The following is a 21,152-nucleotide window of genomic DNA, read 5'->3' as shown; positions in this document are numbered from 1 at the left end:
GTTAAGTTCTAGGAAAATGTTTGAAATTTTATGTAGTTTTAAAACAAATTTAAACAAATTTTACTATTACAACGAGCAAGTTACACTTGAATAACGTAATTTTCTCCGAGATTCACGCCAGATGAATTGCTTTGGTTTGGTTTGAATTGCTTGATACATTAACCACATAGTGTTTTGCATATTATTGATTTTTATTCGAAAAACTGAACTTAAGTAATAACCAGTGAAGAAAGTCCTAAAGTCGGGCGGGGCCGATTTTATTATACCCTACTCCACTTTGCTAATTTAGTTGAGCTCCACATAACAATTAAAAGTTTTTATGGGAGAATGCAATCATACACCCTATGATTATAATTATAATTTAAAATCCAAAGGACTAAATAAGCCGAAGCATTTGTATCTTTAAAACTCGGACTTGTATTGCCCATTTGGTGAAAAATTAATTTGAAATCAGATAAAGATAAATATGGGAGCTATATCCAAATCTGAACCGAACTCGATAAAATTTGGCAAAGATATTTCTGAGCTGTATTTGACATATTTCCCTGCTGTATTTAACATGTTTCCCGTTGTTACGGAGTGCATACTACGGCTGTGGGTAACAAATACAACAAATCAGATGAACAATATATATGGGAGCTATAGCTATATCTGAACCGATCTCGATAAAATTTTGCAAAGCTATTTCTGAGCTGCATTTGATATATTTCCCCAAATATTGTTGTTACAGAGTGCATATTACGGCTGCGGAGGACAAAAATAACAAATCGGATGAACAATATATATGGGAGCTATAGCTATATCAGAACCGATTTCGATCAAATTTGGCATACTTATTTTCAGGCCTAATTTGGTTGAATGTGCAAAATGCCATACTATTCGGGCTGATATTACACGTTTGGTGCACAATAAAAGGTAAATCGGACGAAGATATATATGGGAGCTACATCTAAATTTTTATCGATTATCTCCAGTTTCAATAGGGTTCGTCCTTGGGCCAAACAAATGTTGTTTGGAAAATTTCATCTCAATCGGATAATAAATGCGACCTACATTTTGTTCACAAGAATACACGGACAGACGGACGGATGGACATACGTACTGACATACATAAATCAACTCAGAACGTGATTCTATACAGATCATCAAAATGAACTGTGGGTCTGTCTGGTTTCCATTTGCCTGTTACAAACATATGCACAAAGGCATAATACCCTGACCACCTTGTGATGTAGGGTACAAAAAAACAGTAAGGAAAAGTCAAAAGCCGGGCGGGGCCGACTATGTGATACCCTACATCACTATGCATATTTAGTAGAACTCGCGTAAAAAGAGAATTAATTTCCAGTAGATCATACCACCTATCAACATTTTGCTTTAGAGCAGTTATAGTTTAGCTATAGAGTGCATGATATCACTTGGAAAAGGATTATATTAAAAAAATATATATCGGAGCCGAGTTCCTCAAAATGAAAACGTACGCCCCAAAATTCACTCAATTTTGGCAGATATTAGCCATTATCGGGGCCTGAAATCGGATTAAGGATCCGATATCGATAGAATCTAACAAAGGTGTATCTGAGCTGTATCTGATACCAAATATCATTGTTGTGGAGCGCGTACTAAGAACGTGAGGGACTCAAACATCAAATCGAATCAAACATATATATGAGAGCTATAGCCACATCTGAACCAATTTTAACAAAAGTGGATTTTTGCCAAATTTGAAATATTTGTTTCGATTCTGAATTCGATCGAATGTGCCGAAATAAGGATCTGGACAAATAATACACATTTTGCGACAATAAAATTGAAATCGGACGAAGATATATATGTGAGCTATATCAACATTTGGACTGAACACCGCCAATTTGAATAAGGTTTTTTACAATTACCCTAATACTATTGCAAAGGCGCTGTGGGTCGATGCTTCTTAATAAAATAATATCCCAATCTGAACCGATTTCAATATAATTTGACAAAATTAACTTTTACATCACACCTTCCACGTATCCGAAAATATATATGGGAGCTATACCGAAACCTCAACCCATTTCAATGTAATTTGGTACCTGATTTCGTCTCTCTGTCCGAATTTCTTTGGAATCGGACATACATATCGCGTTGGGTGCATCAAATATGTAAAATCGTCGAAAATATATATGGGTGCTATATCTAAATCTGAACCGATTTGAATATAAATTGACAAATTTATTTTTTTACAAGATTTAGTCACTCATGCCGAATTTCATTGGAATCAAATATATGCAATCGGCCGAAAATATATATGGGAGCTATATCCAAATCTGAACCGATTTCAATATAATTTGAAGAATTTATTTTGGATCAAAATCCCTTCACACATTCCAAATGTCATTGCAATCGAACATACATATCGTGTTTGGTGCATTAAATAAACGAAATCGGTCGAAAATTATATAGGAGCCATATCCAAATCTGAACCGAATTCGATATAATTTGCCAAAATAATTTCCTAGACAAATTCCATCACTTTTTCCAAATTTCATTGAAATGAAAATATATATGGGAGCTATATCCAAATCTGAACCGATTTCAAAACAAATTGGGCAAATTTGTTTTTGTTTCAAGTTCCGTTACACATTCCAAATTTGGACACTACATCTGTAATCGATCAGTAGATATGGGAGACATTTTGGGAGATACTTCCGATTCTAATGCTATATCTCCAATTTCAAGTGGAATTTCAAAAATTTAAATAGCCTATGTTACTTTCAGGCGATGTTGTAGTATACTTGGAAATTTTCAGGGAAATATGTTCAGCGGTTTTCGAGTGCATAAATTACAGACATACAAACATTTTCCTCTTTTATAGATTTAGAAGCTATAAGAATAACCTTGACCGATATAGTCGATTTAAAGCTTGAATTATCCTAGACACAATACCAACCATTTTCCATTTTTCAAAGCATTTAACCGATTTATACCATATACATTTTACATTTTCAACAATAAATTGCTCATATTAACTAGTTCGAAAACTCGAAATTCACACCGCTTACATAGGACAGGGTATTTAGAAAAGGTTTTGTATCAAAATCGCTCCCCTATATCTTTAAAACTGCTCTATTCCCCTCTTCACAGTCTACTTCACTGATTTCCAAATTAAAAGCAAATATGTAGTCGGAAATATATTAAAATGAAACTTAAAGTGTTAAAATAATCACCTTCGCTGTTGCTAATGCCTTCGCAGCAATCTTTGCATAAAACGACACTTTATAAAGAAATCAGGAAAATGTTCAATGGCCCAGAAAAAAAAAAAAAAAATACGAATGCCAAATATTGAATTCCAGCCAACCATGCTAACGAACACGTCAACGCGTGTCTCTCACAAAATGTGAAATTAACACACGCCAAGAGGAAACGAAAAAATGCCATCCCGTAATGAAGAACGCAAACAATAATGTTGGCGTATTTGACAAGGTTCGTGAAAGGATAATGCCAGGACAAAAGCAAAGCAAAAAAGAACCAACCCTATACCCCCATATAAAAATAATGAAAGAATTCATTCAAGTGTATGCAAACATCGAAGAAAGGGAAAAAATAAATTCCAATTGCTGCAGGTTTTGCCAAAAGAAACATAATCAAAGCAAGCTGATAAAAATGAAAAAATCACAAAAAAATCCAAGAAAACAAAATGAAAAAGGCCATGATGAGCGAAATCATCTTCTTACAATCTACGTCAAGCAATCTGTAATGTGTCGACAAATGGCCAAGGGAAGAAAGTTGGGAGGAAAAGCACGAACAATGTTTATGTACTGCAGAAAGAAATGATAACAAGAACCATTAATAATTCCGGTTCCGGACAAACTTTGTCATCGTTCGTGCATGAAAAGAGACAAAAAATTATCCAAAGTATTAGTTTGCTAAATACTTTTTCAAATAGGATAAGGATAACCCCCAACGATTTCCACGTAACACACGGAGTGAAGAACAACAACAACTGGACAATACTAACGACAATTTGGACATAAACGAAAAGACAGTTGTATTATCAGCCAATGACCTTTTCTTGACATTAGCCTCAGGTTGGCACTTCAATCAAACTCAACGAAAAAAGGATCGACCTATCACACTAACGAAACGAACGAATGAATGAGTGACAATTTGTCAATACGAATATTGCAGAGACAGACAGATATACAAGCTAACTGTCGGTTGTTCGGAGAGGACAATTGTAGGAGTTTCATTTTCTTTTGACTTCTTTGTCAACCTCTGTTAACGTCAATGCCGTGAAATTAAACTCGCAAAACTTGTTGACATTTGGATGACCGGAGTTCGGAAAAAGGGCGTTAAATGGCAAAGGAAGACAAACAGGAAAAAGAGGATATTGGATTAATTGGATCCGATAAGATTAATGAGAAAAGGTAGTAATTATTTACAAGGTAGTAAAATGTGAATATTTTTGAGTAGAAATAAAAAATATTTATCATTATATCCTAATTACTGGTACAAGTTTGATGTGATAAATTCGAGAGAAAATGGAGGACATTTTATGATTTGTTTTACATTATTCATAAAATTTACAAATTACGTTAAAGGTTTTGTACATTCGAGAAATGAAAAATGAAATCGGATTTAATAATAATATTTTAGAATGGGTTTTGTATAAAATCTAAAAAAAAAACAAGTTAAAGAGTATCAGTCGGTTTTGCCGATAGATTGACACCTTCATCCGTTTATTGACATATATTTTGACATGTTTTATTATTATTCGAAATGTTGACCCTCTATAGGAGGGCTACCGATTGAGTAAAACAAAATTGTCTTTTTAGATTAAGACCTTAGTCTGATATAATCATTAGGGGTGGTAGGTCTTGGGTAATGTGTTTATACTTTTGGGAAGTTACCAGAAATATTGTACAAGATTTTATTTAAAAAATTAGGTACCGGGAGGAGTGTACTCATATATTTCATATTCAGATCAGATCTCCTGTTGTTAAAAATATTGTTATATACAAGGTTTGAAGAAAATCGTTGACATATTTTGCATTATTCAAAAATGTGTGTGTGTGTGCGTGGGAGATTACAGAAACAGAGGACCAATATATTATATCTCCATAGTAGACATTCTACAGTAAAGAGTCATTTGTTAAGAGCTTGATAACTTTTAAAAAAAAAAACGCATAAAATTTACAAAATCTCATCGGTTCTTTATTTGAAACGTTAGATTGGTCCATGACATTTACTTTTTGAAGATAATTTCATTTAAATGTTGACCGCGGCTGCGTCTTAGGTGGTCCATTCGGAAAGTCCAATTTTGGGCAACTTTTTCGAGCATTTCGGCCGGAATAGCCCGAATTTCTTCGGAAATGTTGTCTTCCAAAGCTGGAATAGTTGCTGGCTTATTTCTGTAGACTTTAGACTTGACGTAGCCCCACAAAAAATAGTCTAAAGGCGTCAAATCGCATGATCTTGGTGGCCAACTTACCGGTCCATTTCTTGAGATTAATTGTTCTCCGAAGTTTTCCCTCAAAATGGCCATAGAATCGCGAGCTGTGTGGCATGTAGCGCCATCTTGTTGAAACCACATGTCAACCAAGTTCAGTTCTTCCATTTTTGGCAACAAAAAGTTTGTTAGCATCGAACGATAGCGATCGCCATTCACCGTAACGTTGCGTCCAACAGCATCTTTGAAAAAATACGGTCCAATGATTCCACCAGCGTACAAACCACACCAAACAGTGCATTTTTCGGGATGCATGGGCAGTTCTTGAACGGGTTCTGGTTGCTCTTCACTCCAAATGCGGCAATTTTGCTTATTTACGTAGCCATTCAACCAGAAATGAGCCTCATCGCTGAACAAAATTTGTCGATAAAAAAGCGGATTTTCTGCCAACTTTTCTAGGGCCCATTCACTGAAAATTCGACGTTGTGGCAGATCATTCGGTTTCAGTTCTTGCACGAGCTGTATTTTATACGGTTTTACACCAAGATCTTTGGGTAAAATCTTCCATGTGGTCGAATAACACAAACCCAATTGCTGCGAACGGCGACGAATCGACATTTCACGGTCTTCAGCAACACTCTCAGAAACAGACGCAATATTCTCTTCTGTATGCACTGTACGCATTCTTGTGGTTGGTTTAATGTCCAATAAAGTAAACTGAGTGCGAAACTTGGTCACAATCGCATTAATTGTTTGCTCACTTGGTCGATTATGTAGACCATAAATCGGACGTAAAGCGCGAAACACATTTCGAACCGAACGCTGATTTTGGTAATAAAATTCAATGATTTGCAAGCGTTGCTCGTTAGTAAGTCTTTTCATGATGGAATGTCAAAGCATACTGAGCATCTTTCTCTTTGACACCATGTCTGAAATCCCACGTGATCTGTCAAATACTAATGCATGAAAATCCTAACCTCAAAAAAATCACCCTTTATTAGGTTGTTTCAACTTGACTCATGTTTGTTTATTCAAAATATAGATCCGTTGTAGGGGTATATATCATTCCGTTCTTCATAACTGATCTTGTGATGGTTGACTCTTTTTTCACATTTTATAACAGTTATTATTATTCAAAATGTTGTCCCGTTGTGGCGGAGATATTGAAAGGATTGGGCCGATATATCCCATCTTATTCAAAATGTTGACCTTTGTAGAGAAGGTATCAAGGGTGTGAGCTGGCATATCCCATATATCACACCCTATCTTGTAATGCTTAAAATATTGGGATGTGCGAAATTGAAAGAGAGCCTGATGCATGTTTCGCATTGAGCGTTTTAGATATTCCAAATTTTGACCCTTTGTGGGAAAGGTATTTAAAGGAGTGGTCCGTTGTATTCCATCTTCCCATCAGATCTTGTATTGGTAGAAATATTGGGATATGCCAAGTTTGAAAATAATCGGATGCTTATTTCACATTTTATGAGCGTTTTGGTTATTCAAAGCAGTGGTACCAGAAGCAGTGATCCGCTATACTTCATCTTTACACCAGATGTTATAATGGTAAAAATATTGGTATGTGTACAATTTGAAGAGAATCTGCAGTATATTTCACATTTTAGATATTCCATTTAGATATTCTAAATTTGGGAGACGTACTAAAAAGAGTAGTCCGATCTTGTTCATTCTCGCACCAGATTTTGCGGTAATTCAAATATCCAGAACAATGCAAAGTTTGAACAATCAGATTATCCGTTCTCTTCCTATGCATTAACTTATTTTCTATGAAATTTTTGACTTATCCAATTTTTTTAAATGCCAGTTAAATTAAAAGAAAACTTGTTGTAAAGAAACCCTTATGAATTAAATTATTGAGGAATTCGAACGAGTTCCATTTAAACTTGAAATGCCAGTGAAATTGGTAGGTGAATGCAGTATAGGTCTTCAAAATATTATAAAGTGGTTGTTGCCGTTATATGGATCGTCTGTAGGTGACTGCCGGAGACCGCCACATTCCGTCTTTGTAGTAGAGCTAATGTGTGAGTAAATCGGATAAACTTTTTACGATTTATGATGATTTTTAATATTCAAAATTCGTCATTTTGCGGGAGAGGTCTGAAAAACAGTAGGGTTATACTCCATCGACCCACGATTCACTGGCTGGCAGTTAAGTGTCGTTTTTTTGCAATATTTTATTGTTGTCCAACTTTTCACCGGAAATGTTTCAAATTTGAAGTTCTTAATAGGTACTAGCTCCTATGACTGAAAATTGTTCATACAGGACCACGTCTTCGCATAGCCCCCATATAACGGTATTTTCTTATATTTATTATATTCTATATATTTCTTATTTTGACGATTTTGGAGACATTATCCACTGGAGTTGTTTCAAATTTTGTATTATTCGTGATGAGTGCTACAGCCTGTAACCGAAACATGCTTATGCAGGTCCACGTCCATTTAAAGGTTCCTCCCTATATTCGTCATTTTTATGATTTTTGCAGTATTTTTCTTCTATTTTCTGTTATTTATTTATTTTTTTATATAATTTGCAAATTTCTTCCAGATGGTTGAGGGTATTTAATGTTCGACTCTGACGAACTTACTGCTGGGTCCGGGATTATTCACAAATTCCCAAGACTTTACTGACGATTATGCGTGTTTGATGAATTAGATAGCTTAAAACATTTTAAGGCAAAATAGTTCTTATTACCTTTGGTATCTGCAAAGTGATTGCCATTCAGGAGATCTGCCACTCTCCAACGCTTTCGGGAAAGTGGGAAAGGTCCTTAAATTCCCTATGCAAATCCTTCCTTCTAGTTCAGAGATATTTACTGCCTACTTGTTTTCCCAGTTATTCAATGGTTTTTTCGAACGAGGAAAGCAAGCTAACTTTTTGTGCATCTAAAAAATAAGGCAGAAAGTAATAAAACATAATTTTTGTTTTAACAAAACAATTCCTATGTAAAAGTTAACATCCAAAAATAAAAAATGTATTTAACAAACAATATAAATTCAACAACTACGCCGAAACTGTCATTACATCAAGTTGCTTAATTCCCTGCAGAACATTTACAGCAATTTTACTAAAATGTTGCCATTATTCACCAGCCTCCTTTGGTAATTACCATTCTTGTTATTAATGAGTTGTTGTTTTCCTTCTGTTCTACTTCTTCCTGAACTTTTTCCCGTGCCATTAGTGCTAAGTATAAATACAAAATTTACAATTATGTTTCTTTTGCCTTTCATTTAACTTCGTCAAATTTTCATGTTTTATTTCCGTTTTCCGCAACATTTAAGCAAAATCGGAACTTTTTTCTGGTTTAATTATATCCCGGGCAATTTATTAGAATCGAAATGAGACTAGTACATTACATAATATGTAGTAGCAGTGGCAGTACGAAATGTTGCAAAAACCCCAAGACACAGCATGGATCCGACTAATTAATGTCATTTGCACTCATAGCCAGTAAATGTTGGCTGTGGGGTGGGAGGTGGCCGCAGGCTATTGGGGGTGATGGCAAAACTTTTACATAGTTGGTTTTTCAATTACCCCAGAGCGAAAGACATAAAGCGGGAGGGGCGAGAGACCTTTAATGAAACAATGTTAAGTGTCGGTTGCTTTGAAATTAAAACGCGACAGTTAAGTCAGTAATGGTGTTGGATGGATGGGGGTTAGGAGACGGGGCTAAAAAACCATAAAATACATAAATTGAAACCATGCAACCAACATTGGTTTTTGCTAATGTTTCTTATTTTGCTTTTATTGTTTTGTGTGTTTCGTGGCGGCGAGTATTCGAATGGATGCGTGTGCCTGTGTGTGTGACGACGATTCTATTTCCACGTTAATTTTCTTTACATTGCTTTTGTTGTAATGACATAATTTCCTATAAGTTGGAAAACACTTGAATTGCTCCACTCTGTTGGCTTGTGGTGACAATTAAGCTCGGGTTTTTTACTCCTTGTCGTAGATGTTTTGTTGTGTTCCTAAAAGAGGAGGAGGAAGAAAATAACAGCCAGGCACCAAAGTGTAAAAGATCCTTAAAATCATTCAAACACATCTCTATGACCTCCTCATGTGTGCACTCAAGATTTGTATGAGGAAGTAGAACTTTGTACTCAAAAGAAAAAAGGATCAAAGGAGACGCTGTTCCATTGTAGTTCAGATGCTTTCAAGTGAAAAATATACGAGTTCCACGTTGAAAGTTAAAGTGTTGAAATAAGTGTTAATACAAATTTGTTGAATGCCATTAAAATGTATGTAGGTCATAAAAATATGTTCCAAAAATAAAGTTAAGAATGAAACTTCCGAATTTTTGAATTCGATACTTTAAAAAGTCTACTATTTTCTATGACTTCCACTATATTATGGAGGGTATATTATGTTTGTCATTCCGATAGAAACTATTTGGGTTAAGCATTTTAGACCCCACACAGTGAAAATACGAGTGGATGTGGGTAATCCGTCTCTATTTTTAAAAAATGTACGTAAATATATTTCAGTTCCAATTTGTTATCGTCCGATTTAAGGCATTTGTGTTGATTTAGAAATTGGTCCATAACGACACCTACTGATAATTAATTTTTAACGGAATTTTCTCATTTTTAGAATTTGAAATTCGCAATACCCAGCACTACCTTTTCTGCCATATGATTTTCTAAGCCTGAATGTGTAAAAAATACACTTGCATAAAAATTCAACAACGCTATGTTAAAAAAAAAAAACTATAAGACTGCTCGGAGTAGAATCTGCTCGTTTTAGAACGAATTTGACTCCCATTTTAAAATGGATAAAGAATTAGAGCCAGTCCTAAAAATAGACTTCTGTTCGTTTAGCCTTTTCTACTGCATGGAGTACCCGAGTTTCTAGGACGTCTGATTTAAAACGGGGCAGAAACATCAAGAAGCACACGACAAAGATCTCATTGCCCTCTCTTAATGGAGGGACGCTATAGAAAAGGGTTGGGGGCTTCGACCATACATTGAATAACAACTGAAGGCCGATATTATTGCAATAAAGAAGGCAGATGAAATGGTAAAGCCATCGAGTCAAATTGCCATCAAATTGACATTCTTGGCTGCAAGAGCTTCTATCTTGAAATACGTGAATTCATTTAGCTTTGTTGGGTCCCAGAACAGTGTTGAATTAAGTTGGTGGCGAACTAGTTCGAGGTGGTTTCCAGTCGTTTGACCTACCGATTAAAATAATATCAAAACACTTATTAACTATTATGTCAGCCGACTAAAAAAGGCTTTCAACGAAAAGCTTACACCTGGAAAACGGTTGCAAGGTATCTTGGGCCATCTGACCGGCATTCTAGTGGGAAAATTCTCCCTTCTTTCAATTACTAGGTCCGATCTAAGAATCGTGGAAGGCATATTGGCTGGCCAATGTAGTATCAGATATCTGACCTGTACAAGGTGGTCCCGACTGCTGTAGATTATGTGAAGATGAAGAAAAGGTAGAGGCGATTAACTACTGTTTGGTACTTGGGAGATAAAAACGTAGGACACATCATCATCCACAGGTATATATAGGTAAATAAAAATATTGGTATAAGAAAAGCTTGAATAAAAATCTACTTTAATTTCGCAATTTACGATATTCAATTTGTTATATTTGGTTTTGGAACTAGAAGACGTGACAAGATTAAATTGGTATTAGATACCCCCTTTTTTGTCTATATACAATGTGGGCTAACCTCGAACTCGATTTAAGTTTAGTGTTGGTCCACGTTTTCGTATAGCCCCCATATAAGAGTATCTCCCAATATTCCTTATTTTGAAGATTTTAGCGACATTATCCACCGGAATTGTTTCAATTTTCGTATTTGAGGTTTGAAATGAGCCCAGCATCCTATGACGGAAAATTGTATATGCCGGTCCAAGTTTTCGTATGGACCCCAGACGACGGTATCTCCCTATGTTCGGTATTTTGATGATTTTAGCGAATTTTTTCACCAGAAATGTTCAAATATCGTATTTGTATAGCCCCCATATAATGGTGTCAATTTAGATTTTTTTTTTAAATTTCAAGGTTGTTCCAATTGATGGAGGGTAGCCGAATTTATTTCCTTTTTTGTTTGTTGTGTTTGCCTCATAGAGGGATTGAACTGCATATTCTCTGATTGGTAGTCGAACACACAAAAGTAAATCAAAAACACCTATCAATTTGAATTAAATAATTAATTCATATTCTTTAAGATTAATTTATTACGTTCTTAGATTTGTAGTAATATTAAAGAGCTACATGACAATATGACTATGCTTAGTTACAACCTTCAAAGATGCTCCAAATATTCACTTTCTTACCAAATAACTCGAAACAATTATAATTAACCAAACCCTTTTGCTATCTTCCTAACCTCCAAGTATATTTTTTATTAATCCACAGCCACAAAATTCAATACTTATTTCCCCTACAGCCTTGAACTTCAGATCATATGGTTTGATCGTAGTCATTAAACGACACCCCCGCCAACTGGAATGAAACACACATACATACAAATAAAATGCTGCCATAAAACCCGTTTATCTCTAGGGACCACTTTCGCTAAATAGAAATAAAAACCTCTGGCACATTTCAAATGAATAGATGGCATTTATGGCCAAAGTTAAGTGCCCTGTAACCCCTTTCGCAGCAAGAGTTTTCGCTTTTCTTTTGGAAAAATAATAATGTGTCCTTAAGGCATAATTTCCGTTGTTTTTTTTATAAACGCTAAAGATGTTCGGAATATAAAACTCTTTTAAAAGTTTTCATTTTCCTCTATGGTTAGATCTTTTATATGTCAATACAGTACAAATGTTATTTTTTTAATGTGTCGTAAAATTTTGAAAATCATAATTTGAATATTCACATTGAGAGAGAGAAAGAAAAAAAAAAAACAATTAAACTATAATGTTATATTCTGAATGCGGAGTCTGGCCAAGAAAAAGATTTCAAATATATAGTTTTTTTCAGAGTATTTGGTTAAAAAAAAAAAAACTTTTTTATAATACTGCGTTGACATTGAGATTTGGGCACCATAGCTTTGGGTCAAAATCATATATGTAGGGCTAGATAAAATTTATTCCGAGAGGTCAATATCCATACCATCATGGTAATGTATAATAAATATTTTCTTCTTTGTTTAATAAGGACAACTTTTTATATATACTCTGGAAATTCACTATAAAGTTCCGAATTATTTAAAAATGTTTATTAAATAAAACTCCCCATGCCATAACAAGAACGTAACCAATAACCTTAAACCACTGTATCCTGCTATCAAAAAGTGAATCTTATTTTGTATTCAAACCAACAACGACTACATCTCCTTAATTTGCTTAGATCTGCAAAATACAAATCCATTTGTAAACATGTAAAACACTTTTTTGTTGTTTTCGTTGTGACTTGTGCACACACACACACACACACACACACAATGATGTTTATTTTATTTGATTTGTTTTCTTTACAACGTTTTTTTCTTTTTTGCTCCATCTTTTCAGTGCAACGAACAACTTTCCTCCGGTGACATTGTGGTTTTTGCCCAGCGTCTGGGCGCACAAGTCTGCTGGCATCCTGCCTGTTTTGTGTGCTGTGTCTGCAAGGAATTACTGGTGGATTTAATATATTTCCATCGTGATGGTAACCTCTATTGCGGACGACATCATGCTGAAACCCAAAAGCCACGTTGCTCGGCATGTGATGAGGTAAGCTAAACTTAAAAATATACGGTTTTTGCTCTTGCTCTCCCGATTGGAGTGAAGGTATACATCTGCCAAAGCGACTGCTGCTGCAGCTTCGGTGACAGCCGTAATTTGTCTGTCCGTTGGCAGAGCATTTTTTGAATGTCATGCCAATCCTTCGTTTGCCAACAGATTCCATATCTCAAAAGCAAACCGAGAAGATTCTGGTGCTAAGTAGTTTTTTACGATGCATTATTATATTTAATATCATTATGGGGGATTTTAACTTTAATTTGATTGCTTTAAAGAGAATACAATAATAAAACTGGCTTGTTCGTCGCACAGAGTGACGTCAAGCTTAGGTAGTTAGCAATTTAATTCATAAAAATCCATTTAGGAAAAATCTAGAAAAAAGGTGGAAAGAATGTTAACTTGGACGTTTCAACATAACCGATTAAACTTTGGACGCCACTGGGCAGTCACATTTAAAGGTTTTGTTTTGAGATACCAAGGAATTTTAAATTTTGATGTACAATAAAAAAAGTCACTGAACTTAGGTAATTTATTAAATTTGTGGAAAATAACACTAAGCGACAAAATTTCAATTATCTCCATAATTACAGGAAACACCGAGTAGATTATGAAATTGAGTCAAATAATGAATTTGTTTTTGAAATTTTCGAATTAAAGTTGGGCAAAATAAGTTTCCGTCCGTCCATTGGTTTGTGCATCAAAACACCAAAAGTGTTTTGGGTTCTCATGCCGAACTTCTTTTTGGACGTTTTATGCATACATACAAGACCCCCATAATTTGAAACTATACAGAGTTAGATGAAAAAACTGCAACCAACTTCAGACTGCTGTCATTTCTAAGCCACTGAGCTCGGGGTAAAGCCATTGAAATTCCAACAAGTGCAAGGACTTACACCGCAATAGAAAGAAAATAGACTCAAAAGAGCTGCTTCGCTTGGCCGAAAGTGGTGAACTGCCGAAATTGGTTTCTCCGATGAGAAAACATTCGTTGTCCAGCAGTTAGCAAAGAAACACAATGTGCACCTTCGGTTGGCCACCAGAACTCAAGCGCCGGCCATGGTGATGGTGTGAGCCGCCATAACAGCCGGTGGTCGCTCTTCGCCTTTGACACGCAAACATTTTGGCCGCAGACCTTCGACATTCCAACAGGAGTCAGCACCATCGCACTCAGAAGCGCCACCCAAGAATGGTTCCTTACTTCATTTCCAGCGCACAATGACCACCAAAATCTCTGGATACCAATCCGTTGAACTATTGTGTTTGGAGTATTTTGGAAAGCAAGGTTGGTACTAAAAAACACCAAAGTGTCGATCTCTTCGAGCAAGCGCTTTGCCGGGAACGGGCCGAAATACCGCAGAGCAAACATTCGGGCAGCGAGTGACGGTTCCATTGGCCATTTGAAAGCCATAATTCGTGCCAAACCTGACCAATTCGAACAAATCTAAACTTATTCTTAAATGTGATGCTTTGATGAATTATGACGTTTGACTTTGATGCAGTTTTTTTCATCTCACTCTGCACTTGATATATAATTTATTTATCAGGACTCTAATTGGATTCGAAACTGAAAGCTGTAAGCAAAGGCTCAATCCATTTAACGTAACCATTCTGTATTTGTTTTTGACTTAGTTAAGGTAAGAGCATGAAAGATTCGAATAATTTTCCTTTAATTTGGATTCGCTGGGTATAATTTTCTTTAGCAAATATCCTTAAATATAGCTCAGCAGATCAGCTCGGAACAATACCAAATTTAGTACCATTTAGGCCTTTCCAATTTTACTGTACATATTTCCAAAAACACCTTCAAATCTCAACCCTACCCACCAACAGTGATCCCAATACCAACATTTCAAAATTCCATCTCCATCCAATCATCCAAAACTAAAACGTACGAACTCAGTACCACTTTCACAATTTGTAAATTTAGTTTCATAACCACCAACTTATTTCAGCCCTCTTTTCCCAAACTTGATTCTCTTACCAAATTTCAAAATTGTACCTCTACACGTTCACATAATTCCAAATGGTACCAAATTTTCAAAAACCCTGCTCTAACCTATCAACCCTACACACTAACAGTGATCCCATTGCCAAATTTCAGATTTCAAGCTCTATCCATTCACCAAAAACTAAAAGTGGTGCCATTTAGTACTTTTCATATACTTGTAGCACACTTTTCCAAAAATATTTCCTTATAACAACCATAGATCCAAACTTACTTCTTATACCAAATGTCAAGATTTAAACTCTTTCTGTTCACATAATGGCCAATGGTACAAAATTTAGTACTTTTTAATACTTTGGTTACTTCTATTATTCGAATTTCCAAAAATATAGTATCGTCTATTTTATACAACATGTTAGACCTTCATTCTAAATTTCAGATTTCCTACTCTATTCCTTCCCCAAATAACAAATTTTATACTTTTCGTACTTATTGGTATATTTTTCCATATCAGTTTCATACATCAATCCCAGCGCACAAAAATTGATCCAAATAGCAAATTTCGAATTTCCAATTCTTTTCGTACTATTTTAGTATGTATTTCCAAAACAACCAAATCTCAAACATAGTTGTACATACCCACCTAGTACGTACATTCGCACTCCGTTTAACCAATTCTAAAGTAAGCACTATTTTGTCCTTTCCATTTCAAGCTATTTTCGTACTTTTTAATAATACATTTTTCCAAAACCGTCCCATAGCTCAACCCTACCTCACAAAAACCGATTCTAATACCAAAATTTCTAATTTTTGACTCCATCTTCCGTACTCATATACCTCCCCAACATAATTCTTATATCAAATTTTAAGACTTTAGCTCCAAATACCAAATGTTACCAAATTTAGTACTTTTCGTTTCGCCTGGGCGTTAATGAATCAGTTCGTCAGTCAGTCGCTTATACATCTATTCTTTTTTATAAAGAATATCAATGCTCCAAAATAACTCCCGATTTTCTTTCTATCACTTTCAGATCATTTTCTCCGACGAGTGCACCGAGGCAGAGGGTCGCACCTGGCATATGAAACATTTCGCATGCTTCGAGTGCGATCACCAGCTAGGAGGTCAACGATACATCATGCGCGATGGCAAACCGTACTGTCTGAGTTGCTTCGACACCATGTTCGCCGAATACTGTGATTATTGCGGCGAAGTTATCGGTGTCGATCAGGGACAAATGTCACACGATGGCCAGCACTGGCACGCCACCGATCAGTGTTTCTCGTGTTGCACCTGTCGTTGTTCGCTGTTGGGACGACCGTTCCTGCCGCGTCGTGGAACCATTTATTGTTCGATTGCCTGCAGTAAAGGTGAACCGCCAACGCCGTCTGACACCAGTTCGGGACCACAGCTAAGGCCAACGCATCGTGCCAGCACCACCAGCCAAATTGCCAGATCACCACGTCCGGGTAAGGGATCGCATAGTAAAGATCGCCATGGTGGTAAGAGCTCTGGTAGTGCGGGCGATCTTTTGGAACGCCAGGAAAGACAAAGAAGAGAAGATTTGGGCCGACTAATGCTTGCCCGTAATATGGAAGCGGTGGGAGTGCCTGGTATACCCAGACCTGCCCATCCGCCACCCATTGATCTTACAGAGTTGGGTATTAGCTTAGATAATATATGTGATGGAGATAAAACCATATTCGGTGATCCCAATATTACCGCCTCCCTACCCGATATGTTGGTGTCCAAAGGTGAAGATTCTCACAGTTATCAGAGCATTGATAAAATCATGCTAAACTCACCCACTGCTTCCGACATGACCCAATCCACCCAAGAAATCACCAATGAATTAGATCTGGATAATGAAAACGACAATGGCTTCAATAGCTCACCCCAAGATAATTATGAACGAATTAAAGACGATATCGACGACGATGATGATGACGACGAGGATGAGGAAAATAATCGCCACCCCACTAAAGAGGTACGCTTCCATAGCATACAAGACACCATGTCCCGTTCCAAAAGCTACACAGACAACTCGAATGCCAGACGTCGGCGACGCAAACGCAACCAATCACGTAGCAACTCCGAAATGCAAATCAATCAGACCAATTTGCGATTGCACAATGCCCAGACTCAGGCTGGTTCGAGTGCCGTAAGAAATTCGGATAATTGTGATGCAGCCAGCATTTGCTCCACATGTTCGTCGAGTTCGTCCAGTGATATGGACGACTATGTTTACCGTTTGCCGGCACGCAAACACTATGGCGGTGTGCGTGTCTCGTATGTCCCGAACGATGCTATCGCTTATGAGAAAAAGAAGAAACAGGCCATGGAACAGGCAAACACATACAGCAGTGGTAGTGGTGGTGGCGGTGTAACAACGGCCAACGCAACTGGTCCAATGGCTATGAGCAGTACCAATTCCACCATTGGCACTGGTGGGGATGGCAAGAATTGCATAATATCATGACAACCTCCGATTTTGCCACCACCACCATTCAATCTCAGCAGCTATTACATCCTGGACACCATACTGGAGGAGGAGAGATTTGTGGCCATAGAAAAGAAACCTGGTTGTTTTAGACGTTTCTGGAATATATTGAGTTCAAGTAAAAATAAGCAGCAATCGAAGCATTTAGAAAATGTTTAAGTTGTATCCAACTCCATAGATATAGACAGACTAGACTAGAGAATAGCATACAAAACCTACTGAAGACTGTAAAGTCATGTAACTTTCGTACACAATTTAAAAATTGTACTCCTGTAATCAATGAATTCGGAATGTTGAATGTATCTGTACATATTCGTATATAGACGTAGATTTACACACCAAATAGACCATATCTGATTCGCTGTATCGGAATAATGTAAAATTTAATTGTTAAGTTATTTCGTATTTCACCATATCAGAGAAAGAGAAGTCAGTTTGCAAATTATTTCAAGTTAAGTTGTTGTACACTGATGCTAAACAGAAATAAAAACTACAAATGATTATTACCATAATGTATATCATTTCAAAATATAAAATAACTAATTTTTTTTATTTGCTTTAAATCCAATAATAATGGTACGTGTTTATGAGTAATAAGGGTAATGTGAAAAAGGGAAGTGGAGGATATACACCCATAATAAATGTTTAAGAATAACTTTTTGAGTTGACTCTAAATCTTGGGAAATTGGTGGAAATCAATTTTATCTTTTTGTTCAAGAAGAGCGTTTCATCTTTCCGGATTAAATAGATTTGATCACCCAGATTGACACTAGTATCAGAAATTTGCTGTAAATCGATTTTGATGTAGTAAGTACGATCATGAACTGGACATTCCACCAAGTTTTCTTGGAAGATTTTTAAAATAAGTGTTCTATTTCAAATTGTGTGCATTATTATAGCAACAAATTAAACGATTAACTGTATTCCATAATGCGTGTGCCTCCAATGAGAGTAATTCTATCCACACACATAATCAATACAATTGAAAGACTATGCAATTAGATAGTAAACGTTTAGAAAACAAGAAAATCCTTATAAATAAATGTATCGGGATTCAATATTTGAAAGTGTTCCATAATATGCAAATGCAGGAAAATCACCCGAATAATGCTATTAAAATCTTCAAAGATCATATATTGGGCGCTACAGTTGTTATAATCTATTTCGAGTTTAATATGCCAACTTTAAAGTAATCTCATGGCAAATGTGGCTAAAGTCATCAAAATGCCGAAAACAGGGAGGACAGTTACGTAGGGGCTTCAGGGAAATGTGGACGCTATATTGATCCATATGTTCGGCCACCAGATGTTGAACATAGTACCGAATTAATCCTATGGAAAATTTTAGGAAAATCGTTCCTTTGAGAATCGTGGCCTATATAATCAATTTACCGAATATCAGGAGGAGAGATTTTTTGACAGAAGAGCGTGAAATATCGAATTACACATGATTTCGTTAGAAATTATGATAAGAACTTTCAAGGTACTGAAATCAGTAGTTAAACTTATAATGAGCCATTTTTAATAGCAAACATCTTAGGACAAACGCATGAATTGGTTCAATTTGTCTTAAATATTGTGACTTATATAGAGATTTCAATAGACGTACAGACATATCTATATCGACTGATGCTGATTGCGAATATCTGCACTTTATTGACCCCCCCCCCCCCCCTTTGAGTATTTTGAGGTATTTAAAATACAATGTCAAAGTTAATATACCATACATCTTATGGAGGAGGGTATACACATTTGGAGGATATAATTGTGCGGTCCTGGTGCATACATCACAATTGTTTTTGTATTTGAGATTTTTCTAGAGGAAAATATAAATTTATGCAGGGAAAATTTTATTAATTTCTTAATTAAGGATGGAGTATTAAAAGACCCCTGTTTGTAAAACCCTGATTAAGCGTGACTATTTTGCAACAACAAAATCCAGAACAATTCCTCTGTCAAATTTGTTTCAAATTTAAAACATGAAGTTCCTTTCGTACAGGTCCACATCTCTACATAGCCCGGTATTTTTATGATTTTAGCTTTATTTTTCATCAGAATTATCTTTAATTTAGTGTTAGGATTTCGTATAGCCCATTTGACTGTAACATTTGATATTCGGAATTTTTGGAATGATAGCGGCATATTTTAATAGAATGTTTTTTACATTTTGTAAGTTCCAGCCAAATGATGCTTTTTTGTCCAGTAGGCAGATTAAGTTCTTGAAGGGGCCAAGTCGTTTTCTTATAGCCCCCATATAAAAGTACCTCCTAATATTCGGTATTCTGACGATTTTAGCTACATTTTTTACAGTTTCTTTTCCTTACTGTTTTCTTACTGTTAGTCTATGAGAAAAAGTTACTTATTCAGGCTATCGTCTTCGTATATCCCCCATTTAACGGTTGTCATTTGAGTGGTATATTTCAAGTATTTTTTTTAATTTTTCAATTTCCTTCCAATTGATGGATGGTATTAAAAGTTCGGCCCGGCCGAACATAGCATCTTTTTTACTTCTTGACTAATTATTCACATTATTGGGTTTGACATATGTGACGGTTTTCATGGAGATTCTGACCCAATATCAGCCTAATACTACGAGGCCAAGAGACACATAAACAATTATTATAAAGGAAATATTTTAATTTTTTTATTTATATGAATACTAGCCAAATTTTCTATTTGTGTAGAATAGGCTGTATATTTTTGACTTTCCACATGGAACTGGAAATACCCATGGTACAATAAAAAGGTAAGGTAGAACTACCAGCTGATTACATTTTTTTTTTTTAAGTGTGCCCGACTTCTGCCAATTTTGTGTATGTATTTATTGTTTTGAAGAATGAAAACATAATATTTTCAAAATCAATGATTGGAAGAAACGAACATTGCAGGTTGCACATTAAAGGTAATAACCATTTTTGCTCTGTAATTGAAAGATCGAACATGTTGGGTAGTATTTCTAAAAAAAAATCCGGGCTTATCTTTCATTATTAACGTGTTTAATGAATATTCAAAATAAGGAAAAATATTAAATAAATTATAACAACCTGTTGAATGTAATTTTGAATAATTCTTACAGAAAGCGGACATTGTCTCAAGGGCGTATTTCTATACTTTTACAAAGCTGTTCTACCTCCTTATAGTACCATGGAAATACCTTTAAAAATTTTTGATTTTGTATCGACATATCAAATTTGGAATGTGTAACGGAATAAATTAAATTGTAAAACTATGTTGAAATCGGAAATGAATATTGCTCTCATATATATTTTCGGTCGATTTCACGTATTTAATGCACCATGCCCGTTATGTACGTCTGATTTTAATGCAATTTGGAATGAGTAAAGGAATTTGGCACAAAAATAAATTAAATAATTATATTGAAATCGGTTCAGATTTGGACATAACTTCTACATATTTCATGTATATGGTGCACCAAACAAACATGTCAAATTTCAATAAAATTTGGAATGTGTGATGAAATGTGAATCTTACATTTTCATGATTGATCTAATGGTATCTGTTTGAGCTATGCGAAGCGTCAAGAGAATTGTCCACTAATTACAAATTTTATAAGCGTT

At 35.7% G+C, this 21,152-nt stretch overlaps 1 protein-coding gene across 1 annotated transcript in view; it reads left to right on the top strand.

Annotated features, from left to right (window-relative positions):
* LOC131804024 (protein espinas-like) overlaps positions 1–18,087 on the top strand; it is a 102,640-nt gene extending 84,553 nt beyond the window's left edge. Inside the window, exons 5-6 of the mRNA XM_059126220.1 lie at positions 12,920–13,123; positions 16,109–18,087. Coding sequence (XP_058982203.1) covers positions 12,920–13,123; positions 16,109–17,554 — 1,650 coding nt within the window. The 3' untranslated portion in view covers positions 17,555–18,087. The remainder of the gene's footprint in view (positions 1–12,919; positions 13,124–16,108) is intronic.
* The last annotated feature ends 3,065 nt before the right edge of the window (positions 18,088–21,152 follow it).

The sequence above is a fragment of the Musca domestica genome, unplaced genomic scaffold, assembly GCF_030504385.1.
Source record: "Musca domestica strain aabys unplaced genomic scaffold, Musca_domestica.polishedcontigs.V.1.1 10, whole genome shotgun sequence".
Lineage (NCBI taxonomy): Eukaryota > Metazoa > Arthropoda > Insecta > Diptera > Muscidae > Musca > Musca domestica.
The sequence above is the reverse complement of the archived record's forward strand: the minus strand, read 5'-3'. Positions and strand labels throughout refer to the sequence as shown.